The sequence below is a fragment of the Pipistrellus hanaki genome (genome assembly GCF_964339955.1).
Source record: "Pipistrellus hanaki genome assembly, chromosome: 1".
NCBI lineage: Eukaryota > Metazoa > Chordata > Mammalia > Chiroptera > Vespertilionidae > Pipistrellus > Pipistrellus hanaki.
The window spans coordinates 98,295,743-98,316,860 of NC_140503.1; the positions used below are offsets into that span (position 1 = coordinate 98,295,743).

Here is a 21,118-nt window from a genome sequence, read left to right on the forward strand (position 1 = left end):
AGTTTGGCTCAGTGGACAGAGCATCAGCCTGTAGACTGAAAGGTCCCAAGTTTGATTTTAGTCAAGAGCACATGCCCAGGTTGTGGGCTTGATACCTGGTGGGGGGTTGTGTAGGAGGCAACCGATCAGTGATTCTCTTTCATCGTTGATGTTTCTATCTCTCTCTCCCTCTCCCTCTCCCTTCCCCTCTAAAATCAACTCTCTCTCTCTCTCTCTCTCTCTCTCTCTCTCTCTCTATATATATATATATATATATATATATATATATATATATTTATTTATTTATTTATTTTTTTTTAAGAGCCCCTTAGAGAATGTGAGCGAGACAATGCCTCTTCTATCAAACAAAGAGGTTTTTTGGATCCTTGGTCAGGAGCCTCAGTAGATGATCCTCTAGTTCTGATGAGCAGGTTGTTGTGATTCTCTAAAGCTTGGGCATTGGTGGGGACTCTGGGGAGCCGAAGAATAGACTGGGCTACAGAGCAGGCTGAGGAATCTGGGAGTGCCTTCCTCCCCACTTCCTTGTCACCGCTTCCATGCAGGTTCTTTCTCCAACTGGGGTTGGAGGACAGAGCTCTCTGGGTATCAGCATGTTCTGTGGGCTGAGCCACAGATGTAGAGGATGGGGTGGATGGAACAATGCTGGATGAACTGGAAGCACAGCAATAGCTCCCTTGTCTCCTGTCTGTTCTGTTGCCTAAATTCCACCATTATAGCACCAGTACTTTGGGATCAGCATCACCCTGGTCATAATACAGTTGGATTTTTTGTTGTTGTTAGCCCTCACCCAAGGATATTTTTTTCCATTTATTTTTTTTAGAGAGAGTGGAAGGGAGAGAGAAAAACATCAATGTGAAAGAGATATCGATTGGTTGCCTCCTGAATGTATTATACCTCGATAGGGGCCAAAGATGAAACCTGCAACCAGGTACACAACCTTCACTGAGAATCGAACCCATGACCCTCAGTGCAAGGACAATGCTCCTAACTACTGAGCAGCATTGGCCAGGGCATGATACAGCTGGGTTTAACACCTTTAGCAGTTATTAATATCTTGGAAGAAATTGGCTTATCAGATAAATTACCCACAGGCTGGCTTTCTGTGCACTCTGCTTCTTGTATCTGTGCGCCTTGACTCTTGATTCCACACTTCTATCTCTGCTCAGTGTCATTTTCTCTGTGAGGACTTCTCTGACCTTCCTATTTTCAACTACATTCTGCCCCCATGTAATTCCTACCCCTTCTCTGATTTTTCTCGGTAGCACTTGTCACCCTCTGATATTCTCTGTGCATTATCTGGACCCCCTCCCACCACCAAAATAGAATTTAAATTCCATGTGAGCAGGTTGTCAGTTTGTTCGCTTACATATCAATCGCCAGCACCCAGACAGTACCTGGCTCATAGTAGGCGATTGGTAAAATGTTTGTGCAATGTATTAAGTGGCATCTGGTGAAGTGGAGGTCAGGGGCCAGGATGCAGCTGTTTTCTGGCCTGGGCCAGCACGGGGATGGCGGTGCCATTCGATGGGTTGGGGAGCACAGCTCGGGGGAGGGGAGGGAGGAGGGCGGTTAGTTGGGGACAGGTTGTGCCTGGACATTCCACGTGGGCCAGGGACAGCTTGGGAGGCAGCCAGACAGGCGACCGGGCGACGCGGGGTATGCGTGTCCCGCCACAGGCGTAGCCAAAAGCACGGACACAGGCAGGCGGCCGCTCGCAGGCAAACCCCCGGCTCCGCACGCGAACCCGGGCGGGCGCGGTGCACCGCCCCACCTCCGTCTCCAATAGCACCTCTGCCAGGCCCGCCACTCCCCTCCCTCCCTCCGAGGCCCGCCCCGGCGCCCCTTTCCCCCTCGCGTGACTGCGCCGGACCCACCAGGGCCGCGACGTTGCGCTCCGGGTGGCTGCGCGGGACTCCCAGGCTTTCTCACGCAACCGCCGCGCTCCACCCGGGCCGCGCGAGCGGGGGAGGGGCCACGTGACCTCCGCCCGGAGGGAGGCCGGTGCCGGCCTGGGGCCGCTCTCGCCCCGTCCTCGCCCTCCCGGAGCTGGCCGCGCAGTCAGCCTCGCCGCCCGGGTTTTGTGCCAAAGCGCCAGCACCCCGGGACCCCGGGAGCCGAGAGGGAACTTGGGGCGGGCGGGTCCCGGCCGAGGGGGCGCCGAGCAGCGAGTGGGCGCTCGGAGGGATGCACCTGCTCCGTTCCGCTCCCGGGCAGGGGCGCGGGTCTTTGGCCGGGGCTCTGCGGACGCTGGGTGGGGGAGGACAGCCCGTCGGCGCCACTGGCCTTCCGGTCCCGGTGACCTGGGGGCAGGGTCGCCGCGCTTCTCACGCGAGCCCGGACTCAGTAAACCGGGAAAAGGAGGTCACCACCCGGCAGCCCCGCCCTTGCTTGTTGGCCTCGGTCCGCTAGTAGTGTGTGTGTGTATGTGTGTGTGTGTGTGTGTGTGTAAGGGGGGGGGGGGGACTGCAGGTCTAGTGGGTACAAAAATGAGGGTGAGGCGTCCCCATCCCTTCTTTTCGGGCTGTGCTGGGACTTCTCCCCAAACCCCTGCCTCACCTGGGCTCTGTGCTGTCCAAGGGGTACCTTGGAACTGGAGATCCCAGGTGTCCCCAAGCCCTCACCCTTTTACGTGTGGGCACTAGGAAGAGACGCCCCCACAGTGGTTTCTTCCCTGTGCATGTGCCTCCTCTCCTCCACTTCCCACCCACCCTAGAGCGACCATTCCCTCTCAGGCCGCCCCTCCCTTAGTTGCAACCGGGCGCCAAGGGGCGTGGCCACGCGCAAGCTGCCTATAAAGTTGGTTGTGCCTTCACCCTCACCCAGAAGGTGACAGTTGCTTGGAGCCTTCCTTGATCTTCTTTGGGGTCCTGGCTTCTAAGACCACTCTTCCCAGCAGTTCAGCACCTCCTCACAACCACAGGTGAGTGCTGGGGACTTCTGGCTTGCCCCTCTCCTCCCAATAGAAGGAAAATTTTGATGCCTCCAGGTCTTCCTACATCTAGCACCTCAAAAAAGAAGGCTAGGAGTGACCTTACTGACCAAGCAGTCAAGCTTCCTAAAGGGGCAACTGAGGCCAAGAGAAGGGCAGGACTTGCCCAATGTCCCACAGCTAGTATCAGAACTCTAGATCCAGATGGACCCCTTTTAGGCTACTGAACCCAGACTCCAGTTTTATCAGCCAATGGCTCTCTAAATGCCTTGGGCCTTCCCCACCAGAGTCACCTGGATGTGTGGAATAAGAACACAGTTTACCTAAGCTGGGTGCATATATAGCCTCTCCTCAGGTTTTGTGATGAAGAGGGCTTCTCCCTGGGTTGTCAGGTGAATGGAGGGGGCAGGTTGTGTTCTTACCAGCTGTACCTGCCTTATCTAAAAGCTACCCCTGGCTGGCTCTACCCTCCCAAATAATGGCTTTTCAGAGCCAAGATGTGCTGACTCAGACAAGAGATCTGAGCAAGAGTCCCGGGCACTGCCCTCCCTATCCTGTTGACTGTCTTCTCTGGCGTCTGTTGGGGAGAAGTCAGTGTGAGGGACTGTCAGCTTCAGGTAACTCACCCGTCACATATCTATTGGGCTCCTACCATCTTACTAAGTATGGCTAGAGGTCCTTGGGGCACCCAATGTGTGCAAGGGACACAATGGCATGCCAAGGCCTAGCAGTGTTCCCAGTTCACCTAGGGAGCCAGGACTTTTGTGTGTGTGCTTTGGGATCCAGCTCCTCCAGGAAGCCTCCCTACACAGACAGCTATAGTACTTGAGGTAGGAACCATACAGCCAACCCCTCCATCTTGAGTTGCTCTCCAGTAAGAACTGAGCCCAACGAAGACTCTGGCCTAGATTTTTGTGACTGGGACCTCAATCTAACTGGTATCCAGCTGCTTTTAAACAGAGCTGGGGCTGAGAGCCATGTGGCTTGACAGTGGTCTTTTTATCCCATTCCCTTCCCACCCTATTCCAGATTCTGGCAGGATACCCTAGACCCTGGAGTTGAGCAGGAGAGTACTGATGGTTCTGGAACACTCTTCAAAGGGAGGTAGCGCCTAAACCGGTTTGGCTCAGTGGATAGAGCTTCGGCCTGCAGACTGAAAGGTCCCAGGTTCGATTCTGGTCAAGGGCACGTACCTTGGTTGCAGGTACATCCCCAGTAGGGGGTATGCAAGAGGCAGCTGATCAATGATTCTCTCTCATTGATGTTTCTAACTCTCTATCCCTCTCTCTTTCTGTCTGTAAAAATCAATAAAATATATTTTAAAACAAAAAAATAAAATAAAATAAAAAACCAGAGGGAAGTAGCTATGACAGGAGCTGAAAATCTCCCAGAGAACTTTTGCTAAGAGGTTTGAATCCTAGCTCAGTCACTGGTTGCTGGGTAATTTTAGCCAAGTCATTGCATCCTCTGAAAATCAATTTCCCCAAATGTGAAATGAGGTTAAAGGAGTGGTTGATGCCTAGTTCTCCCAATAGCAGTGTTTCCCTTAGTGTGGTGAGTACTACTCAGGGGGATTTAGGTGATGCATATCAATTACGTTTTTATTTTAACATACCTTAGGGGGAAAAGTCAAACCTGTACTTTCACACAGATGATTGTTTGAGTAGATTTAAAGTTGATTTTAGAAAAATGTGGAGAAAGTAATAGTGCATTTGTATATGGAAATCGCATAGTGACAGATAAGAGAGAGTGTTCTGGAATTAAACAATTTGGGTTGAACATGTGGATCTAAAACTTCCTGGCTATGTGACATTGAGCAAGTTAGTTACCTTCTCTGAGCCTTACTTCAGCCTACCTCATAGGCTGTGTCCAGGACTGAATGAAGAATATGGAAAATATTGGCACACAGTGGCAGCACTATAGCTCCTCTCACCTCCTCCTCCCCTTCATGCTCAGTGAGCAGTTCTAGATAAGGTTTCCTCTTAGTCGGCATGCTGATACTTTAGGACATTGGTTCCTCTTAATCCCCTATATGATGTCTTGATATTTCCCTCTTGTTCACCTTTCAGTGGCCACCTTGCCATCTCTACGCTGATCATGCTTTATGTGTTTGGATCCTCCATCCCCATCTCAGCCACAGAACTTCTCCTGGCCTCCACCACCTTCTGCCTAGTATTCTGGGTGTTCAGAGCCTGGAAGCCTCGGGTCCCCAAAGGCTTGAAGAGTCCCCCAGGACCCTGGGGCTGGCCCCTGCTTGGACATGTACTGACCTTGGGGAAGAACCCACATCTGGCACTGTCACGGCTGAGCCAGCGTTATGGGGACGTGCTAGAGATCCGCATTGGCAGCACACCTGTGCTGGTGCTCAGTGGCCTGGACACCATCCGGCAGGCCCTGGTGCGGCAGGCTGATGATTTCAAGGGCCGGCCTGACTTCTACAGCTTCACCCTCATCTCTGATGGCCAGAGCATGACCTTTAACCCAGACTCTGGACCAGTGTGGGCTGCCCGCCGGCGTCTCGCCCAAAATGCCCTGAAGAGTTTCTCTATTGCTTCAGACCCGACTTCCTCATCTTCTTGCTACTTAGAGGAACATGTGAGCAAGGAGGCTGAGGTCCTCATCAGCAAGTTCCAGGAGCTGATGGCAAGGGTTGGACACTTTGACCCCTACAGGTATGTAGTGGTGTCAGTGGCCAACGTCATATGTGCCATGTGCTTTGGTCGGCGCTATGACCATGATGATCAAGAGCTACTTAGCATAGTCAACCTGAGTAATGAGTTTGGGGAGGTGGTTGCTTCTGGAAACCCAACTGACTTCTTCCCTATCCTTCGTTACCTGCCCAACTCTGCCCTGAATATCTTCAAGGACCTGAATAAGAAGATCTACATCTTCATACAAAAGATGGTTAAGGAACACTATAAAACGTTTGAGAAGGTACAGACTGGGGAGAGGCAGGTGGGTGGTGAGGAGCAGGTAGGGTCAGGGGTTAGGTGGTCAGTGATAACTCGAGCAGCATGAGGTTTTGCAGACTCTCAGGGGCCTTCACCCTGGGATTTTGAAGTCAGTAATGGATAGGACTCCATCCATGGGAGGGGAATACAACATTATCTCGACCAGTCATTTTATCCTTTGTCAGACAGAAATATTTACTGAATAACCAGACCATGCTGTATTCTAGGCAAGTTATAGGGACTAGGAAGAATTAAAAAGTTAGTCTCCTGGCCTCATGGGAGAAAAAAGGGTAAAGAGGCCCGGCCAGTGTGGCTCAGTGGTTGAGCATCGACCTATGAATCAGGAAGTCATGGTTTAATTCCCGGTGAGGGCACTTGCCCAGGTTGTGGGTTTGATCCCCTATGAGGCATGTACAGGAGGCACAGGTGTATATGGAAATCACAGAGTGACATTGGGAAGCGCTATTGGTTCTCTCTCATCATTGATGTTTCTATCTCTCCCTTTCCCTTCTTCTCTGAAATCAATACACACACACACACACACACACACACACACACACACACACACACACAAGGGTAAAGTGTATGTCCAGATGACAATGGTACCAGACTCTGTCTGTCAGGTTTCCCTTGAGTTGTGGCAGGAGAGAGCCTTGGACAGGCAGAGAGAAGCTGGGATGACAGCCTTGGGTGTGTGAGTTGAAGTGTCATCTCTTGAACAAAGATACTAGGGATGGTAAGGGACCCGATCTGGATGGAGAGGTAGGTGTGGGTTTGGAATCTTGCTCACCCGTGGGTCCTCTGTACTCAGGGCCACATCCGAGATATCACAGACAGCCTGATCGAACATTGTAAGGAAAAGAAGCTGGATGAAAACGCCAATACCCAACTGTCAGACGAGAAGATTGTTAGTGTCGTCTTGGACCTCTTTGGAGCTGGTATGAGCTACCCCATTTGCCTTTCCTGTACTCAACTACCCTACCCCATCTGCCAAACTTCTCCCCCTGTTCTTTTCTGGCCAGGGTTTGACACAGTCACAACTGCCATCTCTTGGAGCCTAATGTACCTGGTTACACGTCCTGGTGTGCAGAAAATGATCCAGGAGGAGCTTGGTAGGTGCTGACCTCCTTCAAAGTGCTCAATGCAGGGGACCCAGCCATGGTATGGGAGGCACCTTCATCTGTCTGGTCCTTTGTGCCCTGCAGACACAGTGGTTGGGAGGGTACGACGGCCACAGCTCTCTGACAGACCCCAGCTGCCCTATCTGGAGGCCTTTATCCTGGAGACCTTCCGACACTCTTCCTTCGTCCCCTTCACCATCCCCCACAGGTGAGGCCCCATGGAACTACTTCTGTCTGATACTGGGCCTTATTTCAGTCTCTGCACCTAATCAGGGCTGGTAGGTGGACATGGTATGGGGGTAGAGGGATCTCATTGTGGCCCTGAGCTTAACTGAACTTCCTCTCTCCCCAGTACTACCAGAGACACAAATTTGAGTGGCTTTTACATCCCCAAGGGGCGTTGTGTCTTTGTGAACCAGTGGCAGATCAACCATGACCAGTAAGTTGATATGGGGCAGTAGAAACCCCGCCCTCTTCTGAGTTTCAGACCCTGCTGTCCCTGGCCATTTGCCTATCCCCTACTCTTGTGGGCTGTGGTTCAACCCGCTACATGCTTCTGAGCTGCCTCTTCAGTTACTCATTCTGATTACAGGAAACTATGGGATGACCCATCCGAGTTCCGACCAGAACGTTTTCTCACCCCCAATGGCACTATCAACAAAGCACTGAGTGAGCAGGTGATTCTCTTTGGCCTCGGCAAGCGGAGGTGCATTGGTGAAAACATTGCCCGCTTCGAGGTCTTTCTCTTCCTGGCAATCATGTTGCAACAGGTAGAATTCAGCATGTCACCAGGCGTGAAGGTGGACATGACCCCCATCTATGGGCTGACCATGAAGCATGCCCACTGTGAGCACTTCCAGGTGCAAGTTCGCTCTTAGGTGGCTGAGAGCCCTGCAGAGCCTTGTATCTGTAAAAGCCACTCAGGCTTGTGTCTCTGGTAGTACTAGAAGGAGGTAAAGCCAAGCACATGGCCACAATGAGATCCCCCTACCTTCCATATCATGTCCCTCCCACCAGTCCTGAACAATACCAATTGAAGTATGGCCCATAACTGTCTCGTTGGCCTGGCTGCCCAGACAGGCCAGGGGGGTGGCCCAGGGAGGTCTAGGCTTTGGCTTGAAAACCACAAATACTGGACTGGCTGATATTCTTCTGTCTGGCTGCAGGCAATCCTAAAAGATTGTGCATATACCCCACCCTGACTTTCCCCTCTGCATACTGAATGCAGACAGTTGACAGTGTAGGAGCTGATGGAGCCTTCTGATATAGTGCTTGAGTTAGGAGGTCTGATAAGGTTAGGAGGTTCTCAGTCCTCTGGAGCTCTTTAGAAGTCCCTGGGCCCAGCATCTAGCTGGTTTTCTGTGGGGGCTGACTGGCATGAGAAAAATTTAGAACAAGCCACACCAGGGCTCTTTAACAATTGGGAACCATCAAAAGTGAAGAGAAGAGGCAGCCCAGGATACTGGCACAGAGATGGACTCCCCACTTGAACAAGGCTGAAGAATCTGACTACATGAGTAGGACCACATGTGCCTGGGGGATTCCCTTCCTTTCTGCAGCCAGGAACAGTGCTGCCTCCAGCCTTAGGCAGCCTCTGTTCCTGTCCAGGAGGAGCTAGGGACTTGGGTGTTAGAAGAGGAAAGAGCAGAGAGAGTCCTATATCGAGGAACCAGGATCAGATTGTGAATTAGGGGATGGTAATTCAATTACCTTCTATTGGTTTTCTTTCTCTATACCCTGTATTAACATGTCTTTTAAAAATGTTTGTATGCAAAGAACTTTTCATTTTAACCTGTATTGTACTTGCTTGTTTGCATTTATTATATGTAAATGCTTAAAAACAACTTACTAAATGTGATAGAAAAAAATTCATATCCACATATCTAGAAATGTGTAGGAAACATCTTTCTGAGCTAAATAAAGATATTATGCAGAAGTCCTATAGTGGAGATTTTTGAATCTTGAATTAAACCATTGCTCATCTACACTCCCAGCCTGCTCTCTATCTTGTGTCTAGTTTTACTATAGGAGAAGAAAAGTAGGTGGTTAGAAGGTAAAGCCACTCTTCTCAGGCAACTCACAATCTGGTTGGGGACAGAACACACATTAATTAACAGCATTCTCTGGACCAGGCACTGGGGGATATAAAGTGAGTAAAACATGACCCCTGCCTTTGAGAGCCTCCCAAGTTGCTGACTCATAAGCACATTATCCTACTCATTGTGACCAGGCAGATACATATAGGAGGGTGAGGTCCAGAGCCTTAAGGTGAGGAATGGTGGGAAAAATTACTGGGTCTTTGGGACAACTGTGCATAGCCTTCCTCAAAGGTCTCACTTGGGTAGGTTCTGGTCAGGGTAGAGAGAGAGGTTCAAAGTTGTGATTTATTCCTCACTAGTCATATCTGGCTTAGGTCCTGCAGCCATATTAGAACCCAACGCTAATCATAGATGGAGAACAAGGCCTTTGGTTGTCAGCCACACAAGCAGACTGTGACCTAGATTTCTTTTTTTAAATATATTTTTATTGATTTCAGAGAAAAAGGGAGGGAGGGAGGGAGAGAGAGAGAGAGAGAGAGAGAGAGAGAGAGAGAGAGAGAGAGAGAATCATCAGTGATGAGCGAGAATCATCAATCGGCTGCCTCTACTGGGGATCAAACCCAAAACCAAAGTACATGCCCTTGACCAGAATCAAACCTGGGACCCTTCAGTCCACAGGCTGATGCTCTATCCACTGAGTTAAAGATGCCAAATCATTCATGTACTGATTCATTTTTTACTTAAAAAAAATAACTTGTTTTCTGTACTATAACACAGATGAGCCTGAGAACATCATGCTAAATGAGAGAAACCAGACACAAACGGCCACATATTATATAATTCCAGTTATATGAAATGTCCAGAACATGCAAATTCATAGAGACAGAAAGTACATTAGAGATTGCCAGCGGCCAGGGGATGAAATAAAGGAAGGTACAGGGTTTTTTTTAGGAGTGATAGAAATATCCTGGAATTATATGATGGTGATGTTTGTATAACTTTTTATGCTATTTTTCAATTATAGTTTACATTCAATATTATGTTATATTATTTTCAGGTGTACAGCATATACTAAAAACCACTGAATTATGCAGTTTAAACTAAAACACTGAAAAATGAAAGATTTTGTCAACCCTTTTTCGAAAAAAATAGTGAGAAAGAAATGGGGATAGTATATGCACAATTTATGTAAGTTATCAATAATTATATTGGTATTAATATTAATATTTCTATTTTGAGACTATATGGTAATTTAGGGTAAAATAAATGAGCAATTAATAATGAGGCTATTCTAGGAGAAACCAAGATGGCAGCATAGGATAGACTCCTAAATGCAGCCTACCACAACAATTTTAAATTTACAACTGGAAAACAGAGGAAACATTGCCCTGAAACACCAGACGGCTGGCTGAGAGGAAGCTCTACCATCTAGAAAGGGAAGAGGAGGGACGCTGCGCCTTAGGAACTGTGGAGGTGCGGCGGAGATCTGTGCGTGAGGAAAAGGTGGCCACCGAGTTCGCTGCTGGCTTACTCGCGGCACACAGAGAGGGAGAGGGCAGGCAGCTAACGAGAGGCTGGCTTTCTTGTTTGGGAGGAAAACAGAACCACCCTATTGCTCTGATAGACAGCCCCAGTCAGGGAGAGGCAGGACTGTCAGGCAGTGGGCAAAGCTCTCTCGGAGGTGCTTGTGGCAAACAGCCATTACAGCAGGACACAGGAACCAGACCTTCTTAGGGAGGGCTGACAGGAAACCAAAGCTTGTCTGCATCACCCCGAGACTCCGCCCCATCCAAGCAGAGCACAGAAGCCCTTCAGTGGCTAGCTTTCTCGTTCGAGAGAAAACAAAACAAAAAAACCTCCCAACTGCACTGAGAGACAGCTCTGAGCCAGGGGGGGGAAACTGGCTGTCAGCTGAAACCAGTTTGGCTCAGTGGATAGAGCATTGGCCTGTGGACAGAAACTCTCTATCCCTCTCTCTTCCTCTCTGTAAAAAATCAATAAAAAATATATTAAAAACAAAAACAAAAACAAAAAACTGGCTGTCAGGGAGCAGGCAAAACTTGAGAACAGCCTTTCCCCAAGAGGTGCACATGCATATAGCCAGTCTTGCAGGACTTGCCACTAATAGGACTTTCGTAAGGTGGGACTGATGGGGAACCAAAGCTTGTCTGCACCACCCCGAGACTCTGCCTCATCCAAGTGGAGCACAGAAGTCCTACTAGCTGAGACACTGCTGATCCTCACAGCCAATTGGCTTGGAGATCAATGCTTCCCAGTGATACCAACAACAAACAAGGCTTAACACCAAGACTGTACACTCATCCCACAAAGGGCTGCACCAAGACTGTCCACCTTAGGTAACTGGGAAGGCTGTGCTACTGGGCTCTGCCAGGACACCTAGCACACACAACTATTCCATCAAATCAGGGTAGCAGCTAAAATGCAGAAAAGAAGCAGGACACAAAGGAAGGAAATGGAAGAAAGTAAAAGAATGGACATTGAGTTCAAAACCACAGTTATAAGGTTTTTCAAGAATTTCCTAGAAAAGGCCGATAAAATAAATGAGACCTTTGAGGATACTAGAAATGAAGAATACGTTGTCTGAAATAAAAAATATTATACAGAGTCCTAAAAACAGACTAGAAGATCCCAAGAATCAAGACAAGATTTGGAACACAAAGAGCCAGAGGACACTCCTCCACAGAAGCAAGAAGATAAGAGAATCCAGAAAGTTGAAGATACTGTAAGAAACCTCTGGGAAAATTTCAAGCGAACCAACATCAGAATTATGGGGGTTCTAGAAGAAGAGAGAGAGCAAGAAACCAAAAACATATTAGAAGAAATAGTGACAGAAAACTTCCCCCATCTGGGGAAAGAAATAGACTTACGAGTCCAGGAAGTGCACAGAACCCCAAACAAAAGGAATCCAAAGAGGACCACACCAAGACAAATCATAATTAAAATTCCAAGGGCAAAAGACAAAGAGAGAATATTAAAAGCAGCAAGAGCTAAGCAGGTAGTTACCTATAAAGAAGCACCCATACAATTGTCAGCTGATTTCTCAACAGAAACCATGCAGGCCAGACGGGAATGGCAAGAAATATTCAACGTGATGAATAGCTAGAACCTACAGCCAAAAATACTCTACCCAGCAAAACTATCACTCAGAATCGAAGACCAGATAAAGAGCTTCACTAATAAAAAAAAGCTAAAGGAGTTCATCACCACCAAACCAGAATTATTCTTTAGGAAGAGGAAGAAGATAAAGATAAAAATTATGAACAACAAATACGTAACTATCAACAAGTGAAACTAAAATCCAAGGGAATTAAAAAAACTGATGAACAATATTAACTGGTGAATATAATAGAATCAGAGGTATGGAAGGGGAGTGAACTGACAATTCTCGGGGGGAAAATAGAGTGGGGGTGCGGGAAGAGACTGAACAAAAACTGTGCACCTATGGATGAGGACAATGGGGGTGGGGAAAGGGCAGAGGGTGGGGTGGGAATCTGGTGGAGGGAGCAATGGAGGGATTTTTTTTTTTTTAAAAAAAGATTTATTTAAAAAAAAAATAAGAGAAAATAATAATGAGGCTATTCTAATTCCTAACCCCCTCTATTCTTGAAAACCAAGATTTTTGGTGTGTAAAAAAAGAGATACAGATGTAATACAGAAAAGGTTAAGTTAAAAGGTATATATGTTGCCCGGCCAGTGTGGCTCAGTGATTGAGTTGACCTATGAACCAGGAAGTCACAGTTCAATTCCCGGTGCATGCCAAAAACAGCCAATCAATGATTCTCTCTCATCATTGATATTTCTATTTCTCTCTCCCTCTCTTTTCCTCTGAAATAAATAAAAAATATATTTTTAAAAAGCATATGTTATATATATACTAGAGGCCCAATGCATGAAGATTGGTGCAAGAATGGGCCTTCCTTCCCCTAGCTGCCGGCACCGCCTTTGCTCCACCCAGAGCTGCCTTTCTGCCTTCCCACACTGCCCAGAGGCCCAAAGCTGCTAGGGCGGTGCAGAATGCCTGCATTGTCGCCCTGGCCCCGCCCCCAGCTGCTCAGCACCTGCATAAGCAAATTAACCCATCATCTTCATTGGATTAAGTGGCATACTCACTCCTGATTGGCTGGTGGGCATCATGAAGGTATGGTCAGTTTGCATCTTTCTCTTTTATTACTGTAGACATTATGTATATATATTTCTAAGTGTTAGAAACAATGACCAACTCATAGCGATGAGCATTCCTAATGCCTATACTACTATCCAGGGTTTCTTTGGAGAAATACTGGTTACAGATATGGGGCAAGAAATATAAAAGATGAGCTTAAAACAGTTGTACATAGCACAAAGCAAAGATGCCACAAGATGACCATGAGTAGATTAAGACATTCAGGAGCCTATGGAAAAGACTCCAACTGGTCAAAGATAGAACAATTTGAGTGTCATGAAAATATGTCCACTGATTAAAACCCATCAAATATATTTGAATCCATGAGCTCATAAAAAATCACCTGATTATCTTTAGAGGAACCAACCTATTATATTGAAAGTGAAAAACCAAAGCAAAAAGCTAGCACTTATTCCACCCTTTCTACATGAACTATACCTACAGATAATTAAAAATAGATGAAAGTATTTTTTAATTAAAGTGTTCCAACTAATAAATTAAAAACAAATAACAGAATTATAATGTCACTATTTTGCAGCCACCAATAAATTAATGAATCTGGGCCTAGCACCCAACAACTGCTACCCTTTTTCCCCGAAAATAAGACAGTGTCTTATATTAATTTTTGCTCTCAAAGATGCGCTAGGTCTTATTTTCGGGGATGTCTTATTTTTCCATGAAGAAGAATACGGTACACATTTATTATTAAATGAAAATAAAGGAAATTTATTACCTGTATACGGTACGGTAGTACGGTAGTTGTCAACACAAACCAGACAAACTGTGAATCCTACAGTATCAAGAATTTACTCATTCATTCAATGACAATCATGTCATAATCTTCTGGAACATCATCATAACAATCCAATTCCTGAATTTCCTGGTGAATTTCTTGTGACTCCATTTCTTTCAGAATCAGTGGACCAAATCTCTCATGTTTAGCAATAGCACTGTCTTTAAATGAGTACTTCTTGTCAAGGTAGCCTGCTCGCAGTGCATTTGCAATGCAACTGTCAGTGATTTTCTCCCATGAATTCTTCACCCAAGTCACAACTTCTTGCAGTTTAGGTTTCACAAAGTTTCCACGCTGATTTCTCTCCATTCTATTTTCAATGTAGTCATTAATTTCCATATGAAAATTGTCTTTGAATGGCTTGTTTATTGCAATATCAAGAGTTTGGAGATAGGTCATCATTCCTGCGGGAATCATTATCTGATCTATTTTTCTTTCGTGAAGAAATGTCTTCATGTCTTTATCGTGGTGAGTGCTGGCTGCATCCCAGACTAGCAGACCTCTTTGGCTCCCTCACATAATAAGCAGCAGCATTAAATCGACCCATTTCCTTATAACTGCTTGTGTGGCCCAGGCTTTTTCAGTTTCAAGAATAAAAATGCCCAAAACACGTTCAATATTTTCCTTCTTGCCCTTAGAAATGATTAAAGGTGGGATTTTAGTGCCATCCGGACGAATTGCCAAAATACAGCAAACACATGCACTTTCGTAAGCAGTGGAGGGAATGTACATTAAGGAGGCACCCCGCTGCTCAATTGTTGTTGATGATTGGCCCATAAACACTGCAGTTTCATCCATAGCAATCATGTTGGAAAGATTGCATTTAGAGAAGTCAGCATCATCAATAAAGGACTTGAATGCAAGTGCTCACTTAATAACTTTTTTTAAAATCAATCTTTATTGTTCATATTATTACAAAGGTTCCTCATTTCTTCCCCCCTCCACCAGGTTCCCACCCCACCCTCCGCCCCCTCCCCATCCCCCATTGTCCTCATCCATAGGTGCAGTTTATGTTCAGTCTCTTCCTCCCTCCCTTTCCCCGATAGTAAATCCCTTTTCAGATAGTAAATCAGTTACTTAGCATTTTCTCATATCAATAATACCTCCACATGCCCAATGATACATTTCACACAAAAGACATTTCCAAATAGGTCAACCAGCCTCATCCAGGCCCCACCCAAGGCACTCACAGATCAACACCCCAGCCCTATACTAACTCAACACATCCAGATCTAAGCCTTCATCACTTGATTCAGCAGACCCTCAAGTTCCCGCAAAAGTTTCCAGCCATGTCTGAGAAGCAGTCGTGGGGCAGGGGCAGGCGAGGAGCGAGCTGTTTCGGGCCTGGCTGCTCCGGGCCTGGCTGCTCCCAGCCTGGCAGCCGCTGCTTTGGGCCTGGCCGCACCAGACCCGGCTGCTCCGGGCCTGGTCGCTCCCAGCCTGGCAGCCGCTGCTCCGGGCCTGGCCGCACCCGACCCGGCTGCTCCGGGCCTGACCACTCCCAGCCTGGCAGCTGCTGCTCCGGGCCTGGCCGCTCCCAGCCTGGCAGCCGCTGCTCCGGGCCTGGCTGCTCCCAGCCTGGCAGCCGCTGCTCCTGGCCTGGCCGCTCCCAGCCTGGCAGATGCTGCTCCGGGCCTGGCCGCTCCCAGCCTGGCAGCCGCTGCTCAGGGCCTGGCCGCACCCGACCCAGCTGCTCTGGGCCTGGCTGACCGGGCCCGGCCACTCCGAGTCTGGCCGCTCCCAGCCTGGATGCTCCGGGCTTGGCTACTGCTGTTCTGGGCCTGGCTGCTCCCAACCCGGCTGCTCTGGGCCAGGCTTCTCCGGGCCTGGCCACTCCGGGTCTGGGTGTTCCTGACTGGCCACCCTGGGCTTGGCTGCCTCCGCCTCAGGCCTGGCTGCAACTGCCCCAGGTCTGGCTGCTCCAGTGCTGGCTGTTGTTGCTCTGGTTCTGGCTGCTGCCGTTCTGGGGCCTAGCCATTGCTGCTCCAGGCCCGGTTGCCACTGCCTTGTGCCTGGCCACTCTAGGCCTGGCCGCCGCTGTTTCAACATTCTGTCCTTTTTTTTTTAAATGCATATATGTTGCAATGTTGACTGGTGAGTTGAGTTCTGACTTAGTCTTTGATTTTTCAAGATCTTCTTTGTATTCTTTCTTAAGTAATTTTACTATCTTTTTCTCTCCCTTGATTTCTTCACATTGAGAACTTCTTTGGTTTCTTCTTCCTTGTCCTGGGAGCTCAGCAGGTTGGCCTGTGGCACCCCTTTGTTCTCCGCGGGCTCCTGTGCTGCTCCAGCCTGTTGCCGGGGTCGGCGCCACCCAGGAAGCAGCCCCCAGCCTTGGCTCTGTTGCCCGCGCTCAGAGGTCGAAGGCTCAGGGGCACCCCCCCCCTAGGGGCCCTGTTGCCTGGCTCCCTGCCGGCGCCCGGCTGGCCGGTGTCCAGCAGGGGCTCCTGCTCCCTGTCGCATTCCTCCAGTCTGGGGCTTTTTTTTCTCCTTCCTGCTAGGGGAGTCTAGGATCAGAGTCAACAGACTGTCCTCTGCGCGCAGTGCGCGCGACTCTGGGGGCTCCGCTTTTCACCACTCCCCTGGGATTCCGCCTCACAGCCTGGTCTCCCCCTGCTCGAGCCTTGATCCCCAGGGATTGGCCCAGAACTGGGGTTCAGAGCAGTCCGGACTGAGGCTCAGCGCTGCCGGAGGCCCTGTTCCTTCCGGCTAGTGTAATCTAGCATCAGAGTCAACATTCAGTCCTCTGCGTGCAATGTGCGCGCGACTCCGGGGGCCCTGCTTTTCGCTGCTCACCTGGGATTCCGCCTCACAGCCCCGTCTCCCCCTGCCGGAGCCTGGGTCCCCAGGGTCTGGCCCATAACTGGGGCTCAGCGCTGCCGGTTCGGGGGTTCAGCCCAGGCTGGGGGTTTTATTTCCTTCCTGCTAGGGAATGCCAGGCAGCACCCAGCCCTCTCCTCCTCTCCGGCTGTGACCTCTCCGCACGCGCGTGCGTGCGGGCGAGCAGCATGTCTCCGTACCTTAGGCTTTTTTTCAGCTCCTCTGATTTTCCTTCTGGTTTTCTCTTTCCTTCTTGTTGTAGAATTTTCAGTCAGTCGACTACCTGTAGCTCTGGGCGATGTCCACTCTACATTTTAGTTGTATTCCATTGAAATTGTTGTGTGCTGCTGCGGTTAGGTGTCTACCCGAGCAGCCATCTTCGCTTACTCACTTAATAACTTAAGTATCTTCCAACCTAAACAATGTTGTACCAGTAGATCTTCTTACAGACAGTTCACTTCGCTGAAGGAAATTATCCAGCCAGTGTTGTGATGCTTTGAAGTCTTGGGGGACTATGTCAAACTGTGGTGCCATTGCAAGGGCAAATTCTTGAATCTGAGCCCTATTCACAACCAAAACCTTTGCTCTCCTGTCAACAAACCATTCACAGATTAGGTCTTCCAGCTTGGAAAATAATGGTTGCCGACCTGATCCACACTTGTGCTTTTTAGCATTTCCCTTGTACACTTGTTCAATGAGCTTATCATACTCTGCTCGCCATTTTCAGACCAATCGGATACTCAACATCTTCTCTTTGTAGATAGCAGTAAGATTTTGGCCCCATGAGTCTTCCACGATTCCTTTCTTGTACTCCACGGAGTAGCTTTTTCTTTTTGCGCTCATTTCTAGGGATAAAAAAAAAAAAAAAAAAAAAAAAAAAAAGGAATTGGGGTATCAAGGTGGGGGAAGAGGGATCACTTAAAATGACACAGGGGGGGATCAGAGGGGGAAATCAAAATGGCACAGGAGAATCAGAGGGGGGGTTATCATTTGAATAACCCCCCTTTTTTTAAAAAAATAAATTTTTATTGTTCATATTATTACAAATGTTCCTTCCCCCCCCCCGCCATTGCTCTCCTCCACCAGGTTCCCATCCCACCCTCTGCCCTTTCCCCAGCCCCCATTGTCTTCATCCAAAGGTGCACAGTTTATGTTCAGTCTCTTCCCACATCCCTCTCTCCCCTTTTCCCCAAGAATCATCAGTTCACTCCCCTTCCATACCTCTGATTCTATTATATTCACCAGATTTTTTTTTTAATTTCCTTGGTTTTTACATTCACTTGTTGATAGTTATGTATTTGTTGTTCATAATTTTTATCTTTATTTAGTTTCTCTTCTGAAAGAACCCCCTTCAGCAATTCATATAATTCTGGTTTGGTGGTGATGAACTCCTTTAGCTTTTTTTTATTAGTGAAGCTCTTTATCTGGCCTTCGATTCTGAGTGATAGCTTTGCTGGGTAGATTATCTTTGGCTGTAGGTTCTTACTATTCATCACCTTGAATATTTCTTGCCATTCCTGTCTGGCCTGCATGGTTTCTGTTGAGAAATCAGCTGACAATCGTATAGGTGCTTCTTTATAGGTAATTACCTGCTTTGCTCTTGCTGCTTTTAATATTCTCTCTTTGTCTTTTGCTCTTGGAATTTTAATTATGATATGTCTTGGTGTGGTCCTCTTTGGATTTCTTTTGTTTGGAGTTCTGTGCACTTCCTGGACTTGTAAGTCTAATTCTTTCACCAGGTGGGGGAAGTTTTCTGTCACTATTTCTTTCAGTATGTTTTTGATATCTTGCTCTCTCTCATCTTCTGGGACCCCATAATTCTGATGTTGGTTTGCTTGAAGTTGTCCCAGAGGTTTCTTACATTATCTTCAATTTTATGGATCCTCTTGTCTTCTTGCTTCTGTGGAGGAGTGTCTTCTGGCTCTTTATGTTCCAAATCTTTGACTTGATTCTTGTGATCTTCCATTCTGTTTTTAGGACTCTGTATAATATTTTTTATTTCAGACAATGTATTTTTTATTTCTTGTTGATCCCTTATCATTTCTCATTGATTCCTTATTAGTTCTAGTTGACCCCTTTTCATATCCTCATAGGACTTATCGACCTTTTCTAGGAAATTCTTCAAAAACCTTATAAGCATAGTTTTGAACTCTATATCCAGTCGCTTTTTGTCCTCCATTTCTTTCGTTTGTGATGTATTTTGTTGTCGCATTTTCGCAGCTTCCTGGTGGGACGGAGTTTCAGGGTGGAGCCTATAGCCTTGGCTTCCGTCAGCCCCACCCTATGCCTGCCCTATGCGGTTCCTGGGTCTCAGGGTCCTTCAGTACTCGCTGCAAGTGCCTCTGAGAGAATGGTGCCCTCGATTTTCGCCTGCTACCAAATAGTTTAGGCTCTCCCCCAATGAGCCCGGAACTGGGGTTCAGTTCAGTTGGAAGTGGGATTGGAGGTGGCGTTCAGAGCAGTCTGAAGGCCCTGTCTCCTTCCCGCCAGGGTAATTCCGCGGCACAGCCAACCGTCCCTTCTCTACCCGCAATGTGCACGCCTCTGGGACCTCCTTTCGCGGCTCCCCCGGGGCTCCGCCTTATAGCCCCGCTCCTATGGATGAGCCTGGGTCCCCGGGGTCTGGCCTAGATCTGGGGTTCAGAGCAGTCGGAACTGGGGCCCAGCACAGTCGGAGCTTTTATCTCCTTCCTACTAGGGAACGCCAGCCAGGCACTCAGCTGTCCCTCCTCTCTGTCTCCGTCCTCTCCGCACGCCGCCTGTCTCCATACCTTAGGCTTTTACAGCTCCTCCGCGCTTCCTTCTGGTTTTCTCCTTGCTTCTCGTTGTAGAATTTCCTATCAGTTGACTTTCCTGTAGTTCTGGGTAATGTCCATTTTATATTTTAGTTGTATTTTATTGAAATTGTGTGCGGCTGCGGCTAGGTATTTACCTGTGCAGCCATCTTGGATTGATCTCCCTAGTAACCCCTTTTGATCCTCCTGTGTCATTTTGATTGCCCCCTCTGATCCTCCTGTGTCATTTTAAGTCAGGGGTCTTCAAACTACGGCCCGCGGGCCACATGCAGCCCCCAGGGGAGTCTGATCCTGCCTGCCAGGTTTTTGGGCAGTGAGCGCAGCCAAGGTGTTACAGTAGCAATTAGTAGTTCATATAGTCTGGCCCTCCAGCTCTCTGAGGGACCGTGATCTGGCCCCCACTTTAAAAAGTTTGAGGACCCCTGTTTTAAGTGATCCCCCTCCCCCAACCCTTGTGCCACTGAACACCTTCACCAGACATCCCCCCTACCCTTTTATCAGACATTTACCCTCTGGGGCCTGCCTGGGGACTGTCACTGGGCTTGCTAGGGCCTGGATCAGGGCTGGAGCAGGGTCTGCCACTGACTGAGAACTTTCAGTCATCATGAGGGCGGCCGTGGGCATCAGGTAGTGTCACCAGAGACAGACCAGCACTCACCTTGTTCTTCTACACGCATCTGTGAAAGTCTCCTCCTCTCTGCTGCCCTGCGCTCACTGCTCACTCCGACCTCCGCTTTGCCTCCACACAGCAATGACTCCGCATAACATCATTGGTTGCTAGATGCCAGTTGGGGCGGCCCTAGCGACAGTTTACGGTAAATTAATTTTCATTCTGAGACAGAGCCTAGGGGGGCCTCATTTTCGGGTGGATGCCTTATATTTCACTCTGAAGGAAACCTGTAAGTAGGTCTTATTTTCAGAGAATGTTTTATTTTCGGGGAAACACGGTAGCATAAAAACAGAGAAAGCCAGGCATGTGGTTCCTGATGAAAGAACCCAACACTACCTACCATATTTCAAGGGATTGAACTAGAGTCTGACCAAACCTCTGGATCCAGCTGCCAATTTTTAATAAATTCAGAGAATGAATAAACATGCTGAGAATGAGTAAACATGGAAACATAAGTGTGCAGTCAGTAAAATTCAGACTTCTGAGAACTCTAGTCTAAAGGCTTGGGTTCTTTAACAGAATAATTATAAGGAAAAGCAAGGGATGGAGGGAAAACTTATGGATTAAGCCTTGGTTGTGGTGGCTCAGTTGGTGGTCGTCCTGTACACAAAAAGGTGGCAGGTTCTATTCTTAGTCAGGGCACATACTCAGGTTGCAGGTTTGATACATGCTGAAGGCGACTAACCAATGCTTTTCCTCTCCTCCCTTCTCCTTTCCTCTCTCTCCCTTCAGAAAGAGAGAGAGAGAGAGAGAGAGAGAGAGAGAGAGAGAGAGAGAGAGAGAGGGAGAGACTTAAAAGACATATTAAATTTTAGGA

At 48.1% G+C, this 21,118-nt stretch overlaps 1 protein-coding gene and 1 long non-coding RNA gene across 6 annotated transcripts in view; one reads left to right on the forward strand and one right to left on the reverse strand.

Annotated features, from left to right (window-relative positions):
* LOC311633802 overlaps positions 1-17,231 on the reverse strand; it is a 223,981-nt gene extending 206,750 nt beyond the window's left edge. For both annotated transcript variants that reach the window (XR_014797016.1, XR_014797017.1), the window contains exon 1: positions 16,813-17,231. This is a non-coding gene — a long non-coding RNA (uncharacterized lncRNA). The remainder of the gene's footprint in view (positions 1-16,812) is intronic.
* Positions 2,411-8,937, forward strand: CYP1A1 (cytochrome P450 family 1 subfamily A member 1). Of its 4 annotated transcripts, none has more exons than XM_084889687.1 (7): positions 2,411-2,920; positions 4,999-5,863; positions 6,692-6,818; positions 6,903-6,992; positions 7,086-7,209; positions 7,354-7,440; positions 7,594-8,937. In XM_084889687.1, exons 2-7 carry the CDS (start codon positions 5,027-5,029, stop codon positions 7,877-7,879), a joined length of 1,551 nt encoding a protein of 516 aa, XP_084745813.1. In that variant the 5' UTR covers positions 2,411-2,920; positions 4,999-5,026; the 3' UTR covers positions 7,880-8,937. The 4 variants fall into 4 exon arrangements, with proteins under 4 accessions (XP_084745813.1, XP_084745812.1, XP_084745811.1 ...); XM_084889686.1 differs by having other exon boundaries at positions 2,801-2,920; positions 4,999-5,884; XM_084889685.1 differs by having other exon boundaries at positions 2,801-2,920; positions 6,692-6,992.
* Positions 17,232-21,118: the final 3,887 nt, after the last annotated feature.